The sequence below is a fragment of the Nansenia antarctica genome (assembly GCF_963989245.1).
Source record: "Nansenia antarctica genome assembly, chromosome: 18".
Taxonomy (NCBI): Eukaryota; Metazoa; Chordata; class Actinopteri; order Argentiniformes; family Microstomatidae; genus Nansenia; species Nansenia antarctica.
In genome coordinates this window covers 14382470-14402484 of record NC_137691.1, presented here as the reverse complement: position 1 = coordinate 14402484, position 20015 = coordinate 14382470, and the positions used below count along the sequence as shown (strand labels likewise).

Genomic DNA, 20015 nt, shown 5'->3' with positions numbered 1-20015 from the left:
TGTCTCTCAGTGAAAGACATTTCATTCTCTCTATGAGGCAAGATGTGAACGGATCAACCCAAGGCACTTTGTCTCAGAAATGATTTATTTAAAACACAAATCGCCAGCCTAGTAACTGCAAAACCATTTGAGGAAATACTGGGACCAGTAACACTCAACACTTGAGTGGATTTGTTTCACATATAGTAGAAGCACGTAGTGTGTAAAGCCATAGCAATACTGTAGTGTCACTTGAAGAATAAGTCTTAAATGGTCTGTGCAGCATTTTACACCTTACAGTTTGTGATAGCACTTCCTATTACAACACAGGATATAGTGGTAATAATATGGAAACAATACGGTAACAATAAATAATTAAGTGTATATAAATGGTAAATGGACTGCACTGCATATAGAGCCTTTATCCAAAGCGCTTTACAACGGCCTCTCATTCACCCATTCACACACCAATGGCGGCAAGCTACCATGGCCCGCTCACTGGGAGCAATTTGGGGTTCAGTGTCTTGCCCAAGGACACTTCGACTTGTGGCCAGCCGGGGCTCAAACCGCCGATCTGCCAACCTTGCGATCGTTAAACGGCGGCTCTACCTCCTGCGCCACAGGATCATATAATGATGAGTATTGTTCAGCTGCGTATTCCCTTCAAAGGTAGCACTTAGCTCCAGCACACAATCAAGCGCTGCAGCAGCATGGGTGTAAGGTTACAGGGTCATTCTGGAAGGTTCTCAGAGGATTCCCAGTTCGCCCTCTACTCTCATGAGTGCTCTGCCTGTTCGCTTGGTTCTGACTGACACATGACTGCCTGGCTTGTGTGGGCTGACCTTTGAGCTTCAACAGACCCAGAACACACAGGGCCTGTCAAGACTCAAACCCTAACGGAGAGCCACAATGGCAGATACAGTACAACACAAAAATGTATCCATTCCTCTAAAATATAGATTATATTCACCGATGCTTTTGCATATGAAAATTAGCTGTGTTGCTTGACTTGTTTGATTCTACTTGGAACTACTAAAGCTGCTAAATCCCCTAAAGCCCCTTCCACTAACTTTCTCTCAGACGCCTGTTTCGAAATGTGAAACATTTTTCAACAATAACATCACAACCATTGACATTATTGACACCGGTGACATCATTGGGTGACATTATTGACACTGGTGACCCTTATAATAAGTATTTCTGCAGCGGAACTTTACAAGACTGTAGTGGAGAGCAACTCGTCTTTGACAGTGATCATCAACACATCTCTTGAGTCTGGCTTTTTTTTAGATGCTTTTTTAAAATAGCTGTTGTGAAACCATTGCTGAAGAAATGACATTTAGATAGTGAGACTCTAACTAATTATAGACGAATATCCAATCTCCCTTTTATTAATTAGCAAGATACTCAAAAAGGTGGATTATAATTTATAAATGAACTCTTGCAGGTACACAATATTCTGGAAAGGTTTCAGTCAGGTTTCAGGTCTAATTATAGCACAGAGCCTGCTCTCACTAAAATTGTCAGTGATCTCTCAGACTAAACACTGATAAGGTCTCCGTTCTTGTTCTCTTGGATTTATGTGAAGCATAACACGATTGATCACAAGATCCTCATCAATGGTCTTCAAAACTGGGTTGGTCTCTCTGATTGCTTCCTAAGCTTGTTGCGTACATATATTACAGGGTGAAAATGATAGGTAAGTCTTGGAGATCATGTATCGGATGAGTATGATATACGTTTTTTGATGTTGCCCAAGGAAGTTGCCTGGGTCCCTTACTATTCTCACTGTATATGCTACCGCTTGGAGATGTTATCAGAGCACACACTGTAAACTTCCATAGCTATGTGGATGATGCCCAATTATACATGTCTGTTGAACCAATTGATAATGCCATTTGCATCCTCACTACCGTAACTTTCTACAAAGCTGAAAATGAGAACAAAGCTGAAATCCTCTTACCTGGCCCAAAAAACAAACTTGCCATACACCCATTGGCCCTACCACTTAGCCCTACTTGTTGGCATGGAGGGGTAGGGCCAAGTGGGAGGGCTACATGGCCCTCCAAACAGTTTTTTCAGAGGCACACTCCGAACGGAGTTACAAACGGAATGTGAAATCCCAGAATGCCTTGCGAATCATCAGCAAGATACTGGTGAACGCACAACAAAAGAAAGCCACAAATGTAGTTATTTTCTTTGTTACTGTAATAAAAATTTCTGAAATCCATCATATTATCTTAGTTTAATGTAATTTCAATGTATTATATATCTTTTCTTTATAAAAAGCATAACAAAAAATGCAGATGTCTCTAGCTAGCTATCTAACGTTACAACAAGTTTTAAGGCTGATTTGTGCATGACAGTCCCACATTTTGACATATTTCCATGACGCATTTCCTCCCTTTGACATAAGATGCCCGAAATGTAACTCAAGTCCAGCCACAAAGTTGTTGCACTTGTTACCTCGTCTCTACTATCAGTGCAGACTGGCAGGGTAGGAGCACGGGTTGCTAGCCTACAGAGAACCGCTATTCTGTCATGAACTTGCGTGGTAATGAAGCTTTCAAGCCCCGGCTGGCCATGTGTCGAGGTGTCCTTGAGCAAGGCACTGAACCCCAAATTGCTCCAGGGTCGCCTCTATGACAGACCCCTTGCCTAGAGCATCAAATACCAAATTCCCACTGACAAGTTAATTGTATGGCAATAAAACAATTATTTTTATTATTATTATAAAACTAAGAGGAGAGAGTACAGTGCTGTGAAAAAGTATTTGCCCCCTTCCCAATTTCGTCAGTTTTTGCATGTTTGTCACACTGAAATGTTTCAGATCATCAAACCAATTTTAATATTACACAAAGATAACCTGAGTAAATAGAAAATGCAGTTTTTAAATGATCATTCCATTTATTGAAGTCAAAGAGTTATTTAAAACATATATCACCCATGTGAAAAAGTAATTGCCCCCTAAACCTAATAACTGGTTGGGCCACCCGTAGCGGCAACAACTGCAAGCAAACGTTTGCGACATCTGGTAATGAGTCTTTCACATCCCTGTGGAGGAATTTTGGCCCACTCTTCTTTGCAGAATTGTTTTAATTCTTTAATTAATTGTTCTTTAATTGTTTACGGTCATACCACAGCATCTCAATCGGATTTAAGTCCGGACTTTGACTAGGCCACTCCAGAACCTTAAAAAAAAAAATCTTGAGCCATTCAGAGGTGGACTTGCTGGTGTGTTTGGGATCATTGTCCTGCTGCATAACCCAAGTGTGCTTGAGCTTGAGCTCACCAACTGATGGCCGGACATTCTCCTTCAGGGTTTTCTGGTAGAGAGCAGAATTCATGATTCCATCAATTATGACTGAAGTCGTCCAGCTCCTGAAGCAGCAAAGCAGCCCCAGACCATCACACTACCACCTCCATGTTTGACTGTTGGTATGATGTTTTTATTATGGAATGCTGTGTTAGGTTTATGCCAAATGTAACGGGACCCACACCTTCCAAAAAGTTCCACTTTTGACTTATCAGCCCACAGAATATTTTCCCAAAATGTTGGGGGTTCATCAAGATAGTTTTTGGCAAATGTGAGACGAGCCTTTGTGTTCTTTTTTCTCAGCAGTGGTTTTCTCCTTGGCATTCTCCCATGGACGCCATCTTTGCCCCGTCTCTTCCTTATTGTGGAATCATGAACACTGACCTTAACTGAGGCAAGTTAGGCCTGCAGCTCTTTAGATTCTTCTGGGATCTTTTGTGACCTGGATGAGTCGTCATTGCGCTCTTGGAGTAATTTTGGTAGGCCGGCCACTCCTGGGAAGGTTCACCACTGTTCCATATGTTCTCCATTTGTAGACAGACAGACAGGTTCTATTTAAGTCATTTCTAGATTGAACAGGTCTGGCAGTAATCGGGCCTATGTGTGGCTTGTGAAATTGAACTCAGCTTTCAAACAAATGTGTTTACCGTAATCGGTTGGTTGTTAAGGGGGGGGGGGGGGCAATTACTTTTTCACATAGGGCCAGGTAGGGTTGGATAGCATTTTTCCCTTAATACATGAAATCATCATTTAAAAACTGCATTTTCTATTTACTCAGGTTATTTTTGCGTAATATTAAAAATGGTTTGATGATCTGAAACATTGAAGTGTGACAAACATGCAAAAACAAATACTTTTTCACAGCACTGTATATGACACTGGCTCCCTGTATCATTTTGAATTGACTTTCTACTCCCTTCTACTCATATTTAAAGCACTAAATGGGTTGAGACCAGCCTATCTTACTGACAACCTATACTCTGCTGCTGGATTATTGGAGGCTATTATCAAAACCCAAAAGAATGTTGGTGATGCTGCGTTTATTAATTATGCCCCTAAACTGTGGAATATGTTACCTCAAGAAATCAGGGAAGTAAGCTCAGGAAACATTTTTAAGCGCCAGTTAAATATTTATCTCTTCAATTTTGCTTTTAACTAGCATTGTATCTATGTCTGGAACATTGAATAAGGAAAGGTGAAACCACAATATTTGTTACCACAATGTTTGTTCCAAAAATTCTCATCTGGAACGGAGGTCTCCTGTTGTGGGAACAGAGTTAAAATCCAGATAGAAACCCTCCTGGTGTGAGGTCTCAGAGAACATCGTTTTCTCGCTGTTAATCGAAAATAGATACAAGGTCTGGCACCTTGTGTTACAAAAACCATCCTCTGGAACAGAGATCTCCTGTTGTGGGAGTTAAAATATACAATGTCGCTCTCTTTGCTGATTTTATTGTATTGATCAATTATCTGTGCAACTGGATTAAGTGATGCTGCTTTTATTGTATTGATACAAAATGAAAAATACATTTTGCACTGAATTGTATAGCACTTTGAGCTGCATTCTTATGTATTAAAGGTGCTATATAAATAAAGCATAATATGCATAATATTATTATTAAAATAAAGCTTATTACTAAAACCAGTTTACGTTTAATGTGCCAACCATGAGTAGAACCATCACCATAGTACACCATAGTACACCATATTACATTCAGTGCATAATGGGATTTACCAACATCTGAGGTTTGTGGAATCTACAGAGGGCAGTTTATCCTCTTCTACTCCCCTCAATTTCGATCTTATCCGTTTTATTATGCTCTACATTGGTTGGATCATACCTTATCTCCCTCAGACCTTCCCCCCCTAACCAACTCTTCCTCTGAGAGCGAAGGAAGGAACTCATCGTTAATGTTTAATCCTGCCTGGATTAGATGCTAAAAAACCCTTTGTCAAGATCTGTGCTGGCAACCGAGTCTGGACAAGCTCTAAACAAAAACTGTCAGCTTCTGTTTAGGTTCCTTGGGTGGTGCAGTTGATTTGGCAGGCTGGCTGAAGCGTCTTCCAAGTGTGTCCTCCTTCTCATTTTGGCCTATTGTTATAGGCCAGACAGAGAAATGGCATCCTGCCAGCTGAACCTGCCACACCATTTAGGCCTATGTTTACAATTCATAGTGAGTTAGTTGGGATAAGGTATGTGGTTTGTATTTACCATGTATTGTATCTACCCTGTTTTGGTTTACTGTCGCTACATCCTCCAAGACGTTGTGGAAAATACACCTACATGGAATAGGAGTATTGCAGTGTACGACAATACCAAAACACTGCTATTGTGATTGCTGCCTCCAAGTCACCATTGTGAAGGTGATAAGGAATGAAGGACGGTCAGCTGAACCTGACATCCTCTTCTTCCATAAGAAAAACAACAACAATTTGATAGTCTATTAATCATCACTATTTAGTATACAGTGCCAATGAAGTGGGACACGCCATTACATATTTATCATGGCAACTATTGATATTCTCCTTCGGTGGAAGTTAAACGTAGAAATAAGACATTGACATGACCGTGAGTGACCCTTTTTGTCCTCTCTCTCATACAGAACCTCACACATACACAATCCTGCACACACACCATCGCACACAGACTTAGAATGAAGCTGGGTTTACAGTAGAAATGGTTTTTTAGAGAGGGAATCCAATTTGTTTGTTATTCTTAGCACATACATAATGAATATACAAAGAATACAGACACCTTGAAATCCCCGGTTTCATCACGCTTTGTTGTTTTGTGTGAAATTGCATTGTGAATAAGGATAGAGAGACCAGGGAATCTGCTGCAGTGCACCAGCAGCAGTGAGAGAAATCATTGCAGAAGTTGTGAGGACTCTGGATGCACCAGAGATATAACTATAGCGCTCTCTGGTGGTCAAATATATATAAAACGCTCTCTCACATAGAGGTTTTTCACCTTTCAAACCATTTTTGGCAACCTGTATGCCATCATAACATGATGTTTCCCAAAATGACTTTGCATACCATATAGACCAGCTTATTGTTTGCAGTTGTGTTATACTCACCCACACTATCTCTCTGACGTGTGTTCTTCTCAGGTCCCATAAGCAGTATCCTGGTTAATAAGTACGGCAGTCGCCCTGTCATGATGTTGGGAGGCTGCCTGGCTGGATCTGGACTCGTTGCTGCCTCCTTCTGCAACTCAGTCGAAGGGCTCTACCTCTGTGTGGGAGTGATTGGAGGTATCTCATTTTGGTTCTCCATGATTTAGAGTTACAATTCAAAAAATTTGAAACTCACTTTTTCGATGTAAATTCCTTTTATACTGGGTTAGGGTTTGTTGTAGGGTTAGTTTTCATTACTGAAAGTTGAATGTAAAATGTGATAGTTGATTTACAGTATGTATCTTTTAATCGTGTCTAAGTAAAATACTAAATTAATGAAATACTGATTACTTCAATTATGTGTGTAACAGTTTGTTTTTGGTAGGTTTGGGACTGGCATTCAATCTCAATCCTGCTCTCACTATGATTGGCAAGTACTTCTACAACAAGCGCCCCATCGCCAATGGAATTGCCATGGCAGGCAGTCCTGTCTTCCTCTCCACCCTGGCTCCCCTTAACAGCTGGCTCTTTGACCAGTTTGGCTGGAGGGGGAGTTTCCTGATCCTGGGAGACCTGCTTCTCAACTGCTGTGTAGCTGGTTCTCTCATGCGACCCATCGGACCAAAACCCCAACCTGCCGTGAGCGATAGTGACGAAGCAAAAGAGAGCACAACTTGCCTAAAGAAGGTCAACAGCTTTATTGACCTCACCCTTTTCAAACACAGAGGCTTTCTGCTCTACATCATGGGAAACATTGTCATGTTCTTCGGCCTCTTCTCACCGTTGGCGTATCTTAGTAATTATGCCAAGAGTAAGGACATCCCCAAAGAGAAGGCAGCCTTCCTGCTCTCTGTGCTGGCCTTTGTGGACATGTTTGCCCGGCCCTCCATGGGCCTGTTGGCCAACACCAAGTGGGTCCGGCCCAGGATACAATATTATTTTTTTTTTTTTTACTTTGCGGCCTCTGTGCTGTATAATGGCGTGTGCCATGTGCTGGCCCCCCTCTCTGTGGACTACACAGGCTTCGTCATCTATGCCCTCTTCTTTGGCTTTGCTTTCGGCTGGCTGAGCTCTGTTCTCTTTGAAACCCTGATGGACTTGGTGGGTCCCCAGCGCTTCTCAAGTGCAGTGGGTCTAGTCACCATTGTGGAGTGTGGGCCTGTGTTGTTAGGGCCCCCCTTACTAGGTGAGTACACATGAGCATCGTGCAAACACACATGCACACCCATCCGCGTATACACACGCACACATGCACGCACGCACGCACGCACACACGCACACGCACACACACACACACACACGCACACAAACACTCACACAGTTGACTTACATATTGTATAACATGTTGTTTACTAATGCTTTGTTTTTCCATATTCAATGTTAAAATGAAACTCTCTTAATCTCCACAGGAAAATCTACAATGACTACCAATACACATACCAAAGCTGTGGGGTCATCCTCATTATTGCCAGTGTGTTCCTGTTTGCTGGAATGGGCATCAACTACCGGTTGTTGGACAAAGAGAAGAAAGAGGAGGAGAGGAGGGCCAAACTGGAGGGCAAAGAAGAGGAGTCGAACAAGGACAATGCTGCCATGGAGGCCAGCGATGACGTGACATTGCCTCTGAGATCCATGGATGTGGCCAGAGCTGAAGAAGACGTAGTCTAACTTAATATCCTCTCGACCGAATTCACACTCAGTTGATGTATCAATGTAGTCAATGAGATCATGTTCATCTCCAATGACAGAACCAGCAGAAATGCGAGTCATTTTGAATTAAGCTGTATAGCAATCTATCACAGTATTCACAAAAACCTACACAGTATCACTTCCCCATTTCCATTTACCTCCATTATCTAACAATGCATTATAAGCATAGTATGACCAGAATAAGAGGCACTTTCTGTGTGATATGTGGAAGCATGGAGTTTACTGCATTTAACTGCTCTGCAAAATGTTGATATTATATTGTTTAATAAGGCACTATTTAAGGTGAATTAGACTGTTGTTTTTTGCATTTGTGTTCAATCATATGCAGGTAGTTTATGTGTTAATATGTTAAATATCTCTTCAGCAATGCTCATTTGCAGTGCAATGTCTCCAAACATGACTGCAAATGTTTTCTGTGAAAGCACTTAATGGCTATTATAGTATTATTATACGGTTTAATGAATCCCTTAAAAAAATAATCACACTGCCATTTTCTATTAAACTATTGTTTATCTCAGACTATTTCAGGCAACCTTCAGGACTTTCAACATCATCCTGGAGGAAATTGTTTGCACATTATATTGCAAGATGATGTCGTTTTTTTGCTGAGGATTTCAGTTTTGTGCACAGTAACTTTGAACATATGCCAGATATAAACATGTTAAGCTTGCACTGAATATCTTTTAGACCTTGAAACTTTTAATTCTGAATTTAAAAGTTTGCTCCAATTGTAATACAGGAGCATTAGAACCAGCATTCTTGATCTTGATGAGCAGACCAAGACCTCGGTCATCATTATTTTTCAAATGCTCTAGGGGTTTATTGTGGGACTGTTGGTATTAGCAAATCTAAGATCATGTGCATGTGTTTCATTGTACATATTTGTGTCCATTAAATGGTGACCATAATGTTTTCACCAAAACATCATGGAATGATTAAATCATATGAATGTGTTTATAGCCAAACAAGGATAAGGCAGCAGTGTATACAATAGAACATAAATGCATTTATAAATAAAACAAATTTGTAAACAAGTACAACTTATTATTTGCATCTGCTCTGGTCTGTAAATACAAATTCTGTCTGGCCTTAGGGTGGGGAAATCAATAATAATAATAATAATAATAATAATAATAATAATAATAATAATAATAATAATAATAATAATAAATCAATACATAACACAACATTGAATAATACTTTCATGGCATAGGCCTACACATATAACATCAACACTGTTGAATTGTCACAATGTTGTCGCTAGGAAAGAAACAAAGAATAAAGTAGGAATATGGACATTGGCTGTGTTCGGAATAGCGTACTAGCATACTACTCATACTAGATATGACGTAGATTTTGAGTATGTAGTACGTTCCGAACTGTACAGTATGCGAGATTTGAGTATGCGAGAAATTTAGTAGGCGAGCAGTTATTTCCGGGAAATTTGAAGTCGGTTTTGATGGACACTTGAATTTCAGCCACGCCCACTGCAGCTCGAGGTCAGACTCACCTCACCTCACCTGCTTGTAGAACGTCGAGAACAAACTGCCGTTTAACATCGGTCTCCCTCAACTCGACAGGTCACGGTAATTCACCGTTTTGTGAAACACGGTTTTATATTACAAATTGCCTCAATTATTTATCGAAATATCATATTGCTAAATACCCTTGCTCATAAGCTTACCAGTATATGCTTTATTTAGCATCTCGACGGACTGTTTGAGCTGCCTGGCTAGTGGCTAGCCCACTGTTAGCATGTTATAACTAGCTGATCCTTGTCAGGTGTCAATCAGCTAACGTTAACGGACTTTAAATGTAGCTAGTTGGGAACTGTATAATTAAGTGTACCAATTGAGGTAATTGTAGTAAATAACATTAGCAACACATTCTAACGCCGTAATGTTTATGCCAATAGGACCACAGTGCTGACAGGATGGAGAGAGATAGAGGATTCAACTTAATCAACTTCAAGCTGCTGGTGCCTCCCAGACTCACAGGACAGGTGTCCACCGTCAAACCTGTTAAACCTCAGGAAAGCTTCGAGGACATGTGCGGCTACAGGCCTTCTGTGCAGGAACAGGTATGTCTAGCTATTTTTATTATTTTATTTTGATCTTAAAAGAAAGGGTTAAATCGCCACAGACTATATAGTACGAATGTATTTGACATGCTATTAAAGTAGCTAGGTACAGTACATGACACGAACTGCTTTGCTCAGTAAACATGGAGTAGAGTGTTCACTTTTATTTCGTACTATTATCAGTAAGTAACATCATTTACAACATCAACATGTCTACATGTCTGTCTTACACCCCCACGGATGAGTGAATAACATCACACCAGTCTTCTCCCGTAGGAGACCGTTGGGCTACGACGGCAGTTGGTCTCGAGACAGAACAGCATCCAAATATATTTAAATGAAACATTGAGACATTGAAATAAACTCATGTGGTAGAATAGATGTAGCTAGATGATGTAGCTTTGCCTACGTCACTACGGCACGCATTGGACTGTTGGAATGACGCCTAAGGACTGTCACATGCCATGTGTAACAACACACACTGCTCAACATTGTAGGCTTATATATATATATATATATATATATATATTAACCTACAGTAGCTCATATGTCAAGTAGGGGTCCTAGGTAGTATTGTACTGACAGCAACTGGGGGCAACTCAATGTAAAGTCTACAACCAAACAAAAGCAAGCCAGTACATTTGGTGTGACAGTGTTTAACTTCAACAATGAGGCATACTTAAGCTACTGTGTTTATTTATTTGTTTATTTTTATTGTAGGGCTACAATAAATATTTTGAAAAAGCATCAAGTATGCCGTTTCCCAATGCAAAGGTCGTGCCTATGAAGCCCACCAGAGCAGGTATGTCATTGATTCGAATAATATTGGTGCCACACTAATGCTTGTACCCATCCAAATATAACTCTACTATTTTCCTAAACATTAGTTATTGTGTAGGCCTGATTTCTTAGACAATGTGTGTCAACTGGAATTGTTGTAAAAAAAAAAAAAAAAATCTCTGTAAAGTGTGAGTCACACATAGATCTGGAGGTAGCAGTGTGTCCTCAGAGATTATTCTGTTTCTCAAAAGATGTAGGCCTATCCAGGATGACAGTTGTGCCAGAAGAAGAAGAAGAAGAGGAAGTCAGTAAACATGAAATGCTTGTGTGAAGAGTGCAGACTTTTTCTCAAAGACCATTCTTGGTCTTGATATGTGTAGCTAATCTAGATTATTGCTTTGTGTAACATTTCAGAGAGTAATACCATGTTACTGTATATTATATATATTTTTTATATCATAGAAAAATTCTGACATATTGGCCTATGTGTGATATATTCCCCTAGACTCTCAGACATATGTTTATGTGTGAATATATTCCCCTAGACTATTTGCAAACCGAGTCAACTGTGCTCAAAGCTATATGATGAAGTTGAGAAAGTCAAATGTTGGAAAGTCAAAGTGGACTCAGAAGCTGTACAGAAAGATAGGAAACTACAAGAAAATAAAAGAACAATTGAGACTCAACGCAAAGCCATCCAGGAATTGCAAGTAAGTAGAACAGGTTATATTTTGAAATGGCGGTGTAAATGACTTGCTGTTGTCCTTTGGTATATTCATCACAGATGTATTGTCTGCTTGTTACAGTTTGGAAATGAAAGTCTCAGCATAAAACTTGAGGAACAGATCGGTGACAATGCTGATCTTAGAAACAAGTATGTATAGTATTTGATTTTGTGTGAAATTAATGTTGTCTTGTTATTAATTTACACTGTATAAGGCCCTACTCAACAATCTAGTCTTAGGCTAGGGTCAACAAAATGATCCCTGTTGTTGTTATCGGCTGATTTGTTGCAATAGAGGGCTAGATTCAGTGGAATCCACACTTTAAGAACAGTGACACTGAACCGAGGCTTCAAAGAGCCATCAATTAGTCAGAAAGAGTTGCGTGCTGTTTCATACAGTTGAAGTTGTACAATTAGTTTTAGTAATTAGAATGTGTAGGTTAGCTTCCAGATACCTTATATAATCATGAATGTGTTCTATATGTAGCTAATCCTTATTTCCCTGATAGAATGAATGCCACACGGAACTTATGTAACATACTGAAGGATACGTTTCAAAGATCAGCTGAGAAAATAAATCTATGTGAGTATAACATACCAAATGTTTTTACATGCTACCTTGCAGGATTAGACTGACGTGTTGTGGCCCATGTACTATATTATTAGTTCTAGTATATTGTACTTTATTATTAGTTCTAGTATATTGTACTATATTATTAGTTCTAGTATATTGTACTATACTTCATGTTTTCTTAGGTGAGTCTGAGAGAGAAGAAACCCATCAACTGTATATGGAGAATAGTGAGAATATCCAGGTGAATGTCATCACCTCATCTCTTGATTGAAATTATTTAATTCCTCTCCAAAAATACTTCTTTGGAGTATGTGCAGGGTAATATTAGTTGGTAGAAAAATTGTTTGTTGATGATCATGTTTATTGTTACTGTAGAGGATGATCAATGCCTTTGAGGGCCTCCGTGTTCAAGATGAAACTAACCGTCATGAAATGCAGAAAGGTATGAATAGGATGTAGAATTATTCTTCCCGGCAGAGGCTAACCGCAGTAACTACGCAAACAGTGAAACTGAGAAAATGGCTTTAAAGTTCTTTAATGACTATCCAGCCAAATGCAATACTGCAATTATTTATATCACATTTCTCTAAAATTGATTGGATTGGTTGAACTCTGACATTTTGTAACAAGATAAAACAGATATTGAAATTTCACTTATGATTTTCACTTAAAATGTCACTTATAATTTCACTTATAACTTATAAATGTTTTTAGGTATTGTGGTTAGCCTCTGCAGGGCAGTATTGGTTACCGGTAGTATAGATTCTGTTGTTGTGGACATTGTCTGATGTGAATTTTAATCGTATAGCCTAGGGCCTACAGTAACTATTAAAGGTTAAGTTCAATAACTCTTCTGTTCTAATCATTTAACAGTCAAAGAGGGCTTGCAACAATTTGAAGAACTAAAGGAGACTTTTGAGAAAGAATACAGCATGAAACAAAAGGAGGTTTGTCAGTAGCAGTAAATCTCTCTTTAATAAATGAATAAATTAGAGCTCTCCAATTCCAGTCCTGAAGCGCTGATGTAGGTATATGGTGTACAGGCTATTTAATATGTTGTGTTAGGGCAGGGCTGGAACAAGAGCCTGCACACTACATTACCGAAGTTGGAGACTCTTGGACTCTTGATATAGGCCTAGCTTATTAATAATGCATCTTGTGACTGGAATTTGACTGTGACCATGTAGGCTAAATCTGAAAACTGGAATTATCTTCCACAGATTGTAATACTTCAGGTTAAAATTAGGGACAAAGAAAATGAACTTCAGGAAATCCTGCTAAACCTCCATGAAACCCAGGAGAGTTTCAAACAGTTACAAGAGACCGCAAGTATGAAAGTTGTTTCAAGACAATGACATTTGTCATTGAGTTTATAAATGCAAATCGTGATATCAAGAAAGAAAAATATAAAGTTGAACACTGTTCAAAGTTATTTAAATACCAAGCACTTCCTTGATGTTACAAATTTGAGTTAATGAGCTCCAAGTTAATTATGCTATTGTACTAAATAACATGTGTTGCCTACTGTATGTTATGCACTCACTTCAACTCCCAAAACATTGCTGTTTAGAGTTAGAGTAGGACTGAATGTTAGAGTAGGACTGACAATAAGTCATCATTGGTATATTATCATTAATTGTAAACTGTAAGAACATCGTATCTCATTTCACAGACCAACAACATGAAGTCCTTCAAAGTTCTAAACAGGAACAAGAATCCCTATTTGAAGAACTACAAAGAGCAGAGCAGCTCAATAAAGATACTGAGGTTAGTACAGTATGTTGTTTCATACGCTGTCTTTGGATGTAGAGAAAATAAAATGTCAATGAATTCACCCTGTATATTTAGAAAGAACCTTCTGGTCATTGGAGATACTTATTTAGCTTTATGTAATTTAAACCATGCATTATTTATTTTGAATGTTTAGGAAGGTCGTAAAGCTATTGCTGCTGCACTAGAGCTCAATAAAGAGGAATATGCAACAGTCCTCATCCAGAAAGATGCAAGCCTGGATGAGCTCAATCAAATTAAAGATCTACAAACAGACAAGCTTTTAGAGATTCAGGCCACAGCTCAGGAGTTGCAAACATCATTGACATTGGAGATAGAGAAGTAGGTTCAGCAGACCCCCCTCCCCCCCAATACTCATCACTGAAATGGTCTGTTTACTACAGTGTTAATGTTAACTTGCATTTCCCCAGGGCGAAAGAACTAGAAGTGAAGGTGACCTCAATCACCAACGACCTTTACAGGAAAAACTCTGAATTAGGTAATGCATTATTCCAGTGAGGGGACATTTTTTATGTTTGTATCATTTTAGTTTAGTTTTGTAATATGCACTATATATTGAAGATCATTCTTGTCTTCCAGAGGAACTCAAAGAGCAGAAAGAAAATAAAGACAGACAGCTACAAATCCTGGAGGACGAATTGGTAATGACTAGAATGACTAATTTTAACTTTGAACACAAGTTGGCACTCTGCTTAAATGGTTGGTTCAGGGCTAGGAGAAACTTTAATCCATGGTTCAGACTTATTTAAATAGCCACTACTAACTTCAGCTAACTTTAGTCACTGCTAACAAAAAAACAATGGGAGTGATGGGAGCTAAAAAAAATAAAGACGTTCAAGATTTGTGGCCACAATCACTTCAATGAACTCTCTGACCTGCTTGGAAGTTACTTTGAGGGCGATTTGGCTGCAAATATTGAACACTTTTTTGAGCCCCCATCACTCCCAATGTTGTTTTTGTTAGTTAGGCTAAAGTTAGCTGTAGTGGCTATATAAACAACTCTGAATCCTGAATTAAAGTTGATCCTAGCCCATAGACTATTTTCAGGCTAAGAAACCAGACCATCAATTGAAACATCCTGAACAAATTCTTACATTTTTGTAATTAATAGTGTGTGTCATAATTATTTAATTATTGTCTGTAGGATGTCAAATCCAAATCTATCCTGTCACTAGAGGAAAAGATTGAAGTAGTGAATAACAGAACATTGGAACTCACTTATGATCTTGCAGAGAAAAATGGGCAAGTTCAGCAATTCAAGGTGAGATAACATTCAATTCTATAGATACATTTATATAGATACATTTCTGTCCATTACAAATAATCTATTCTAGTCTACAACACAACTTTAAGCGGAAGTATTTTGCTTCAACTTTATTTCATAATACTGTTTGCACTGGTATTTACTTGTTTTTGTTATTAGGTACTGTAATTATGTGGCTACAATGGGTATGTTATAGTAATTTACGCCAAAGAATCGTCTAGCTTTTTAAAAACGAATCCTTTATCCTTTCCTGGTTTGCTGTGTACAGAAATGTGTAATTAAAACATAAAGGCATCAGGTTACTAATAGCTGTGATAAAATAGTTATATTTGAATTATAGGCATGTATTTTTACTCTTTTAGATTAAAATGGAGATAAGGTCTGTAGAGAACAATTCACTGGAGAAGGCTCTTAAAAAAGCTGAAGACACACACAATGATTTGAAGGAAAAAGCCCTTGTGACTGAGGTTTGATTCCATTGTCCACCTTTTCCTTGAATACATAAAAGCTGGTATACTTAACAACAATCACACCATGTTAAATGACTAGAATCACACCACTTATTTTATATTTCCCCAGAGTAAAGTACAAGAGGTTGAGGGGCAGTTATCTGTTGCGTTGAGGAAAGACGAAACATCCATCAAGGAGATAGAGAAATTAAAGAAAGACATTGCACAGCATGAGTGAGTTATTTTAGTTGGAATATCACACACACAATAATGTCAGGATGGTTTTCCTCCACTATAAAGATAATAATGTAATGTGACTTCCCCAGGGTGAAGCATGAAGAGCTATCTATACGTTTCAACCAGCTGCAACTAGAGAAGAAGATCATTGTTGAGCAGATTAAGAATCAGTCCTCAGAGACGAAAATTATTGAAGCTCATCTTAAGGTTTGAATTGAAAATGTGGTGCTGTAAACAGAACATTTTAGCTATAATATTTAACTCATTGAGTGCTGAGGGTGAATAAAGTTGCCCCAAAGTATTGTTGCTAGTTTAAAGGCCAATGCACACGGCGTGCGATTTTGTCTCACGACAACATTCGATTCTCAATTCACACCAATGAATGAATGAATGTGAATGGAGAATCGAATTCGGCGGTGCGACAAAATCGCACGCCGTGTGCATTGGGCTTAACACCACATAAAACACTTAGTGTTCCGGAACTCTTTGGTAGTTTGTGAGTTAAAGCCCCACAGTGTACTGTACTTTGCAAGACAATATGTTGCTTCTTTCATCTTTGTGTGTTGATGTGCTGGAAATATCTTCACGCCAATCAGGAGATTGAAACAAAAGAGATGACCATCACAAAAGAAACTGAACGACTTGAAGAAGAAAATCATCAATTACGGTTAGATTGAATATCCACATCTGTATATGAGTAATTATACACTGTAAAGAAAGACAATTTAAAAATCCTTCTCCTTTTTACCAATAGAGAGGAAGTGAAGTCATTAAACACCAACATAAAAGAACAAGGTCAAGACACTGAGAATTTGGAGAAGAAGCTTGAAGAAAGTGTAAGAAAGTGAACATGTCAACTTGTGTGTGTATACAAATCTCCATCCAAATATTACAGAATGTAGTATATGTTCTCTTTACTCATTTCTCTAGTGTGAAGAATTGCAGGCTGAACTCACTAAAAAAGAGAAGCACATTAAATCAGTGGAAACAAAGGTGATTAGGAAAAAACAAGGAATCAAACAAGTCCCCATGTCTGAAATCTAGAGTGTATGAAATGCGTCTTTTTTTCTCTACAGCTATCCATCCTGAAGACAAAATTGGAGGGTAAAACTAAATCCCATGATGAATGTCAAAAAGAGGTGTGTAGTGACTATCAAATATCATCTGTAAAAATGTCCATCTCTCGACAACATAATTGTTTTTCATTTAGCTAATTGTTTCCTTGTTTGTTCCCAGATTAAAATGCTGAAAAAACAAAGAGTAAAGGAGGTGGAAAAATCCAGTCAACTTGAAAATGAGGTATGGCATGTTATGACTTATTTATTAAAAGCAGAATGCATCTACAGCAATATGTTAAAATATCTGTTTTGCTAATGAACCTAAATACATATTTTAAAGTATAGGGAAATGTTCCCACATTGTAATGCAGTTGTTATATCATCCACTTTAGATTCACAGATTAAAAGAGGAGTCAAATAATATTCAACAACTGAATGATGAGGAATGTCAAAAACTGATTGATGATCTTGGGACTAAATCAACCTCTGAAGCAGAGCTCCAGAAAGAGGTTATTCTTTGGACGTTTATGCAGTACATTTTCAGCTCCCAATAGATGTGTCTGAAAATACATGATATACAGTGTGTTCCCTGCAGGTACAACAGTGGAAGGTCACAGCTGTTGAAGCCATCAAGTGTAAGGAAGATGCAGAAATCAAATGTCAGCACAAAATAGCAGATATGGTCGCCTTGGTGGAAAAGCACAAGGTAAGGTTGTCCTATGATAAATGTCCACAAAGTAATCCACTCCACTGCCGAAATGAAATGTTCCTCGTACTATTTAACATGTTGTTCCCTGTTGGTATCAGAACCAGTATGACAAAATGGTTGAAGAGAAAGATGCAGAGCTTGTTGAGAAGAAGAGGAAAGAAACAGAGGTTGATGCTATTAGAACATCACTGGTATGCTCATTATAGTATATATGTATACAGTATATTGACATTTAATGTGAGTACTTCTGCTCTGAGCACTTTATGGAAATGGCTCTTGAAATTCTCCTCAGGAATTGGACTTGTCACAGAAAAACATAGAAACCAAGAGTTTGAAAGAACAACTAAAACAATTAAAGAAGGAGTGGGTAAGTGTACAGTAGTAAGGACATTTTGACGTATCATTTATTTCATTACTCCAATGCAGTAATTTGATAAGACAATGATGTTATGTATGGTGTTTTACTCATTCATGCTGTCCTGTTGGGTTTTAGGAGAACTTACAACAGGAGATAACAGAATTGAAAAAAGACATCATGGCATCTCTGCAAATGAGCCAGCAATTGGAGAAACAGAGTAAACAGGTATATACTGTATATCTGGGGATAAATGCTCTGTATTCCATTTTGTGTATTTTTAAAGTATCTGATAGTAATCCATTTCATTTTCTATGTTGAACAATTAGCTGCTTGAATCAAATTCAAAAAGAATAAAATACTCTGAGACCCCAAAAGTAGCTGTCTCCAAGAGGCCTGGGTTTGATTTCTCTAAGACAAAGCAGAAGACTGTCACTCCAACCCCATCCCAAAGCTCAAACAAGAGAGTTTCTTCAACTCCAGACATCAATGTAAGTGATGAACCTCCTTAATTACCCCACTAAATATTAATTGTAATATTCTGGATGCATATCGTGGAATAGGAGGTTGTATTGAATAATCACAGTATAATGACTTTTTGTACATGAACATTGTATGTGTCATGTGTCAAAGGAAACTGAAAATAAAGCACTCAAAACTCCATCGAGGAGTTCCACAAACAGGGTTGGATTAACACTGCAAAATAAGGTATCAGTTGATTCATTTCAGTTAATTTGTTGCATTCATTCATTGTGCTACTGACATGTGCGGTGTGTGATCACTGCATCATGACGTTGATTAACTTACATTGTACATTTCATGTGTCAAAGGAAAATGAAAATGAAGGCCTCAAAACTCCATCTTGGAACACCAACTCCATTCACAACAGGGTTGGAGAAACACCACGGATTAAGGTATTAGTTGATTTGTAGTATTTATTGATTATGTTTTATTGACCATGATTTGCAGACCATTCACCCAAAGGATTCTCCTTATTGTATGTATCCTTGAATGGTCTCCTCTGTAGTCCTACAGAATTAGAACACCACCCTCCACTGAGAAAGCGCTGTGGAGGAGGAGTACCCTGGAGCTTGATCCCAAGTCTGACAGCTCTGAGCAGAATGATTTATTGGTAAATCATGACTCTCCTTTATGCTGGTGTTTAAAGAACACACTGTTTACTTACTTACTTACTTACTCACTCACTCACCTATTTACTTACTTACTTACTTACTCACTCACTCACCTATTTACTTACTCACTCACTCACCTATTTACTTACTTACTTACTTACTCACTCACTCACCTATTTACTTACTTACTCACTCACTCACCTATTTACTCACTCACTCACCTATTTACTTACTTACTCACTCACTCACCTATTTACTTACTTACTTACTCACTCACCTATTTACTTACTCACTCACTCACCTATTTACTTACTTACTTACTCACTCACCTATTTACTTACTTACTTACTCACTCACCTATTTACTTACTTACTCACTCACTCACCTATTTACTTACTTACTCACTCACCTATTTACTTACTCACTCACTCACCTATTTACTTACTTACTTACTCACTCACCTATTTACTTACTTACTCACTCACTCACCTATTTACTTACTTACTCACTCACCTATTTACTTACTTACTCACTCACTCACCTATTTACTTACGCACTCACTCACCTATTTACTTACTTACTCACTCACCTATTTACTTACTTACTCACTCACCTACTTACTTACTTACTCACTCACCTATTTACTTACTTACTTACTCACTCACCTATTTATTTACTTACTTACTCACCTATTTACTTACTTACTCACTCACTCACCTATTTACTTACTTACTTAC

The 20015-nt window shown here is 38.3% G+C and overlaps 1 protein-coding gene and 1 pseudogene across 2 annotated transcripts in view; both read left to right on the top strand.

Annotated features, from left to right (window-relative positions):
- Positions 1–20015, top strand: part of LOC308172983 (MAP kinase-activated protein kinase 2-like) — a 33071-nt pseudogene that overhangs the window by 4614 nt on the left and 8442 nt on the right. The gene's annotated exons all lie outside the window — the stretch shown is intronic.
- On the top strand, positions 1672–8122 carry LOC308173424 (monocarboxylate transporter 1-like; the record flags this gene model as incomplete). Its single annotated transcript, XM_080548458.1, has 4 exons — positions 1672–1678; positions 6409–6552; positions 6800–7604; positions 7824–8122. The coding sequence occupies 4 exons, from the start codon at positions 1672–1674 to the stop codon at positions 8080–8082; spliced, it is 1215 nt and encodes a 404-aa protein (XP_080404584.1). The 3' UTR covers positions 8083–8122.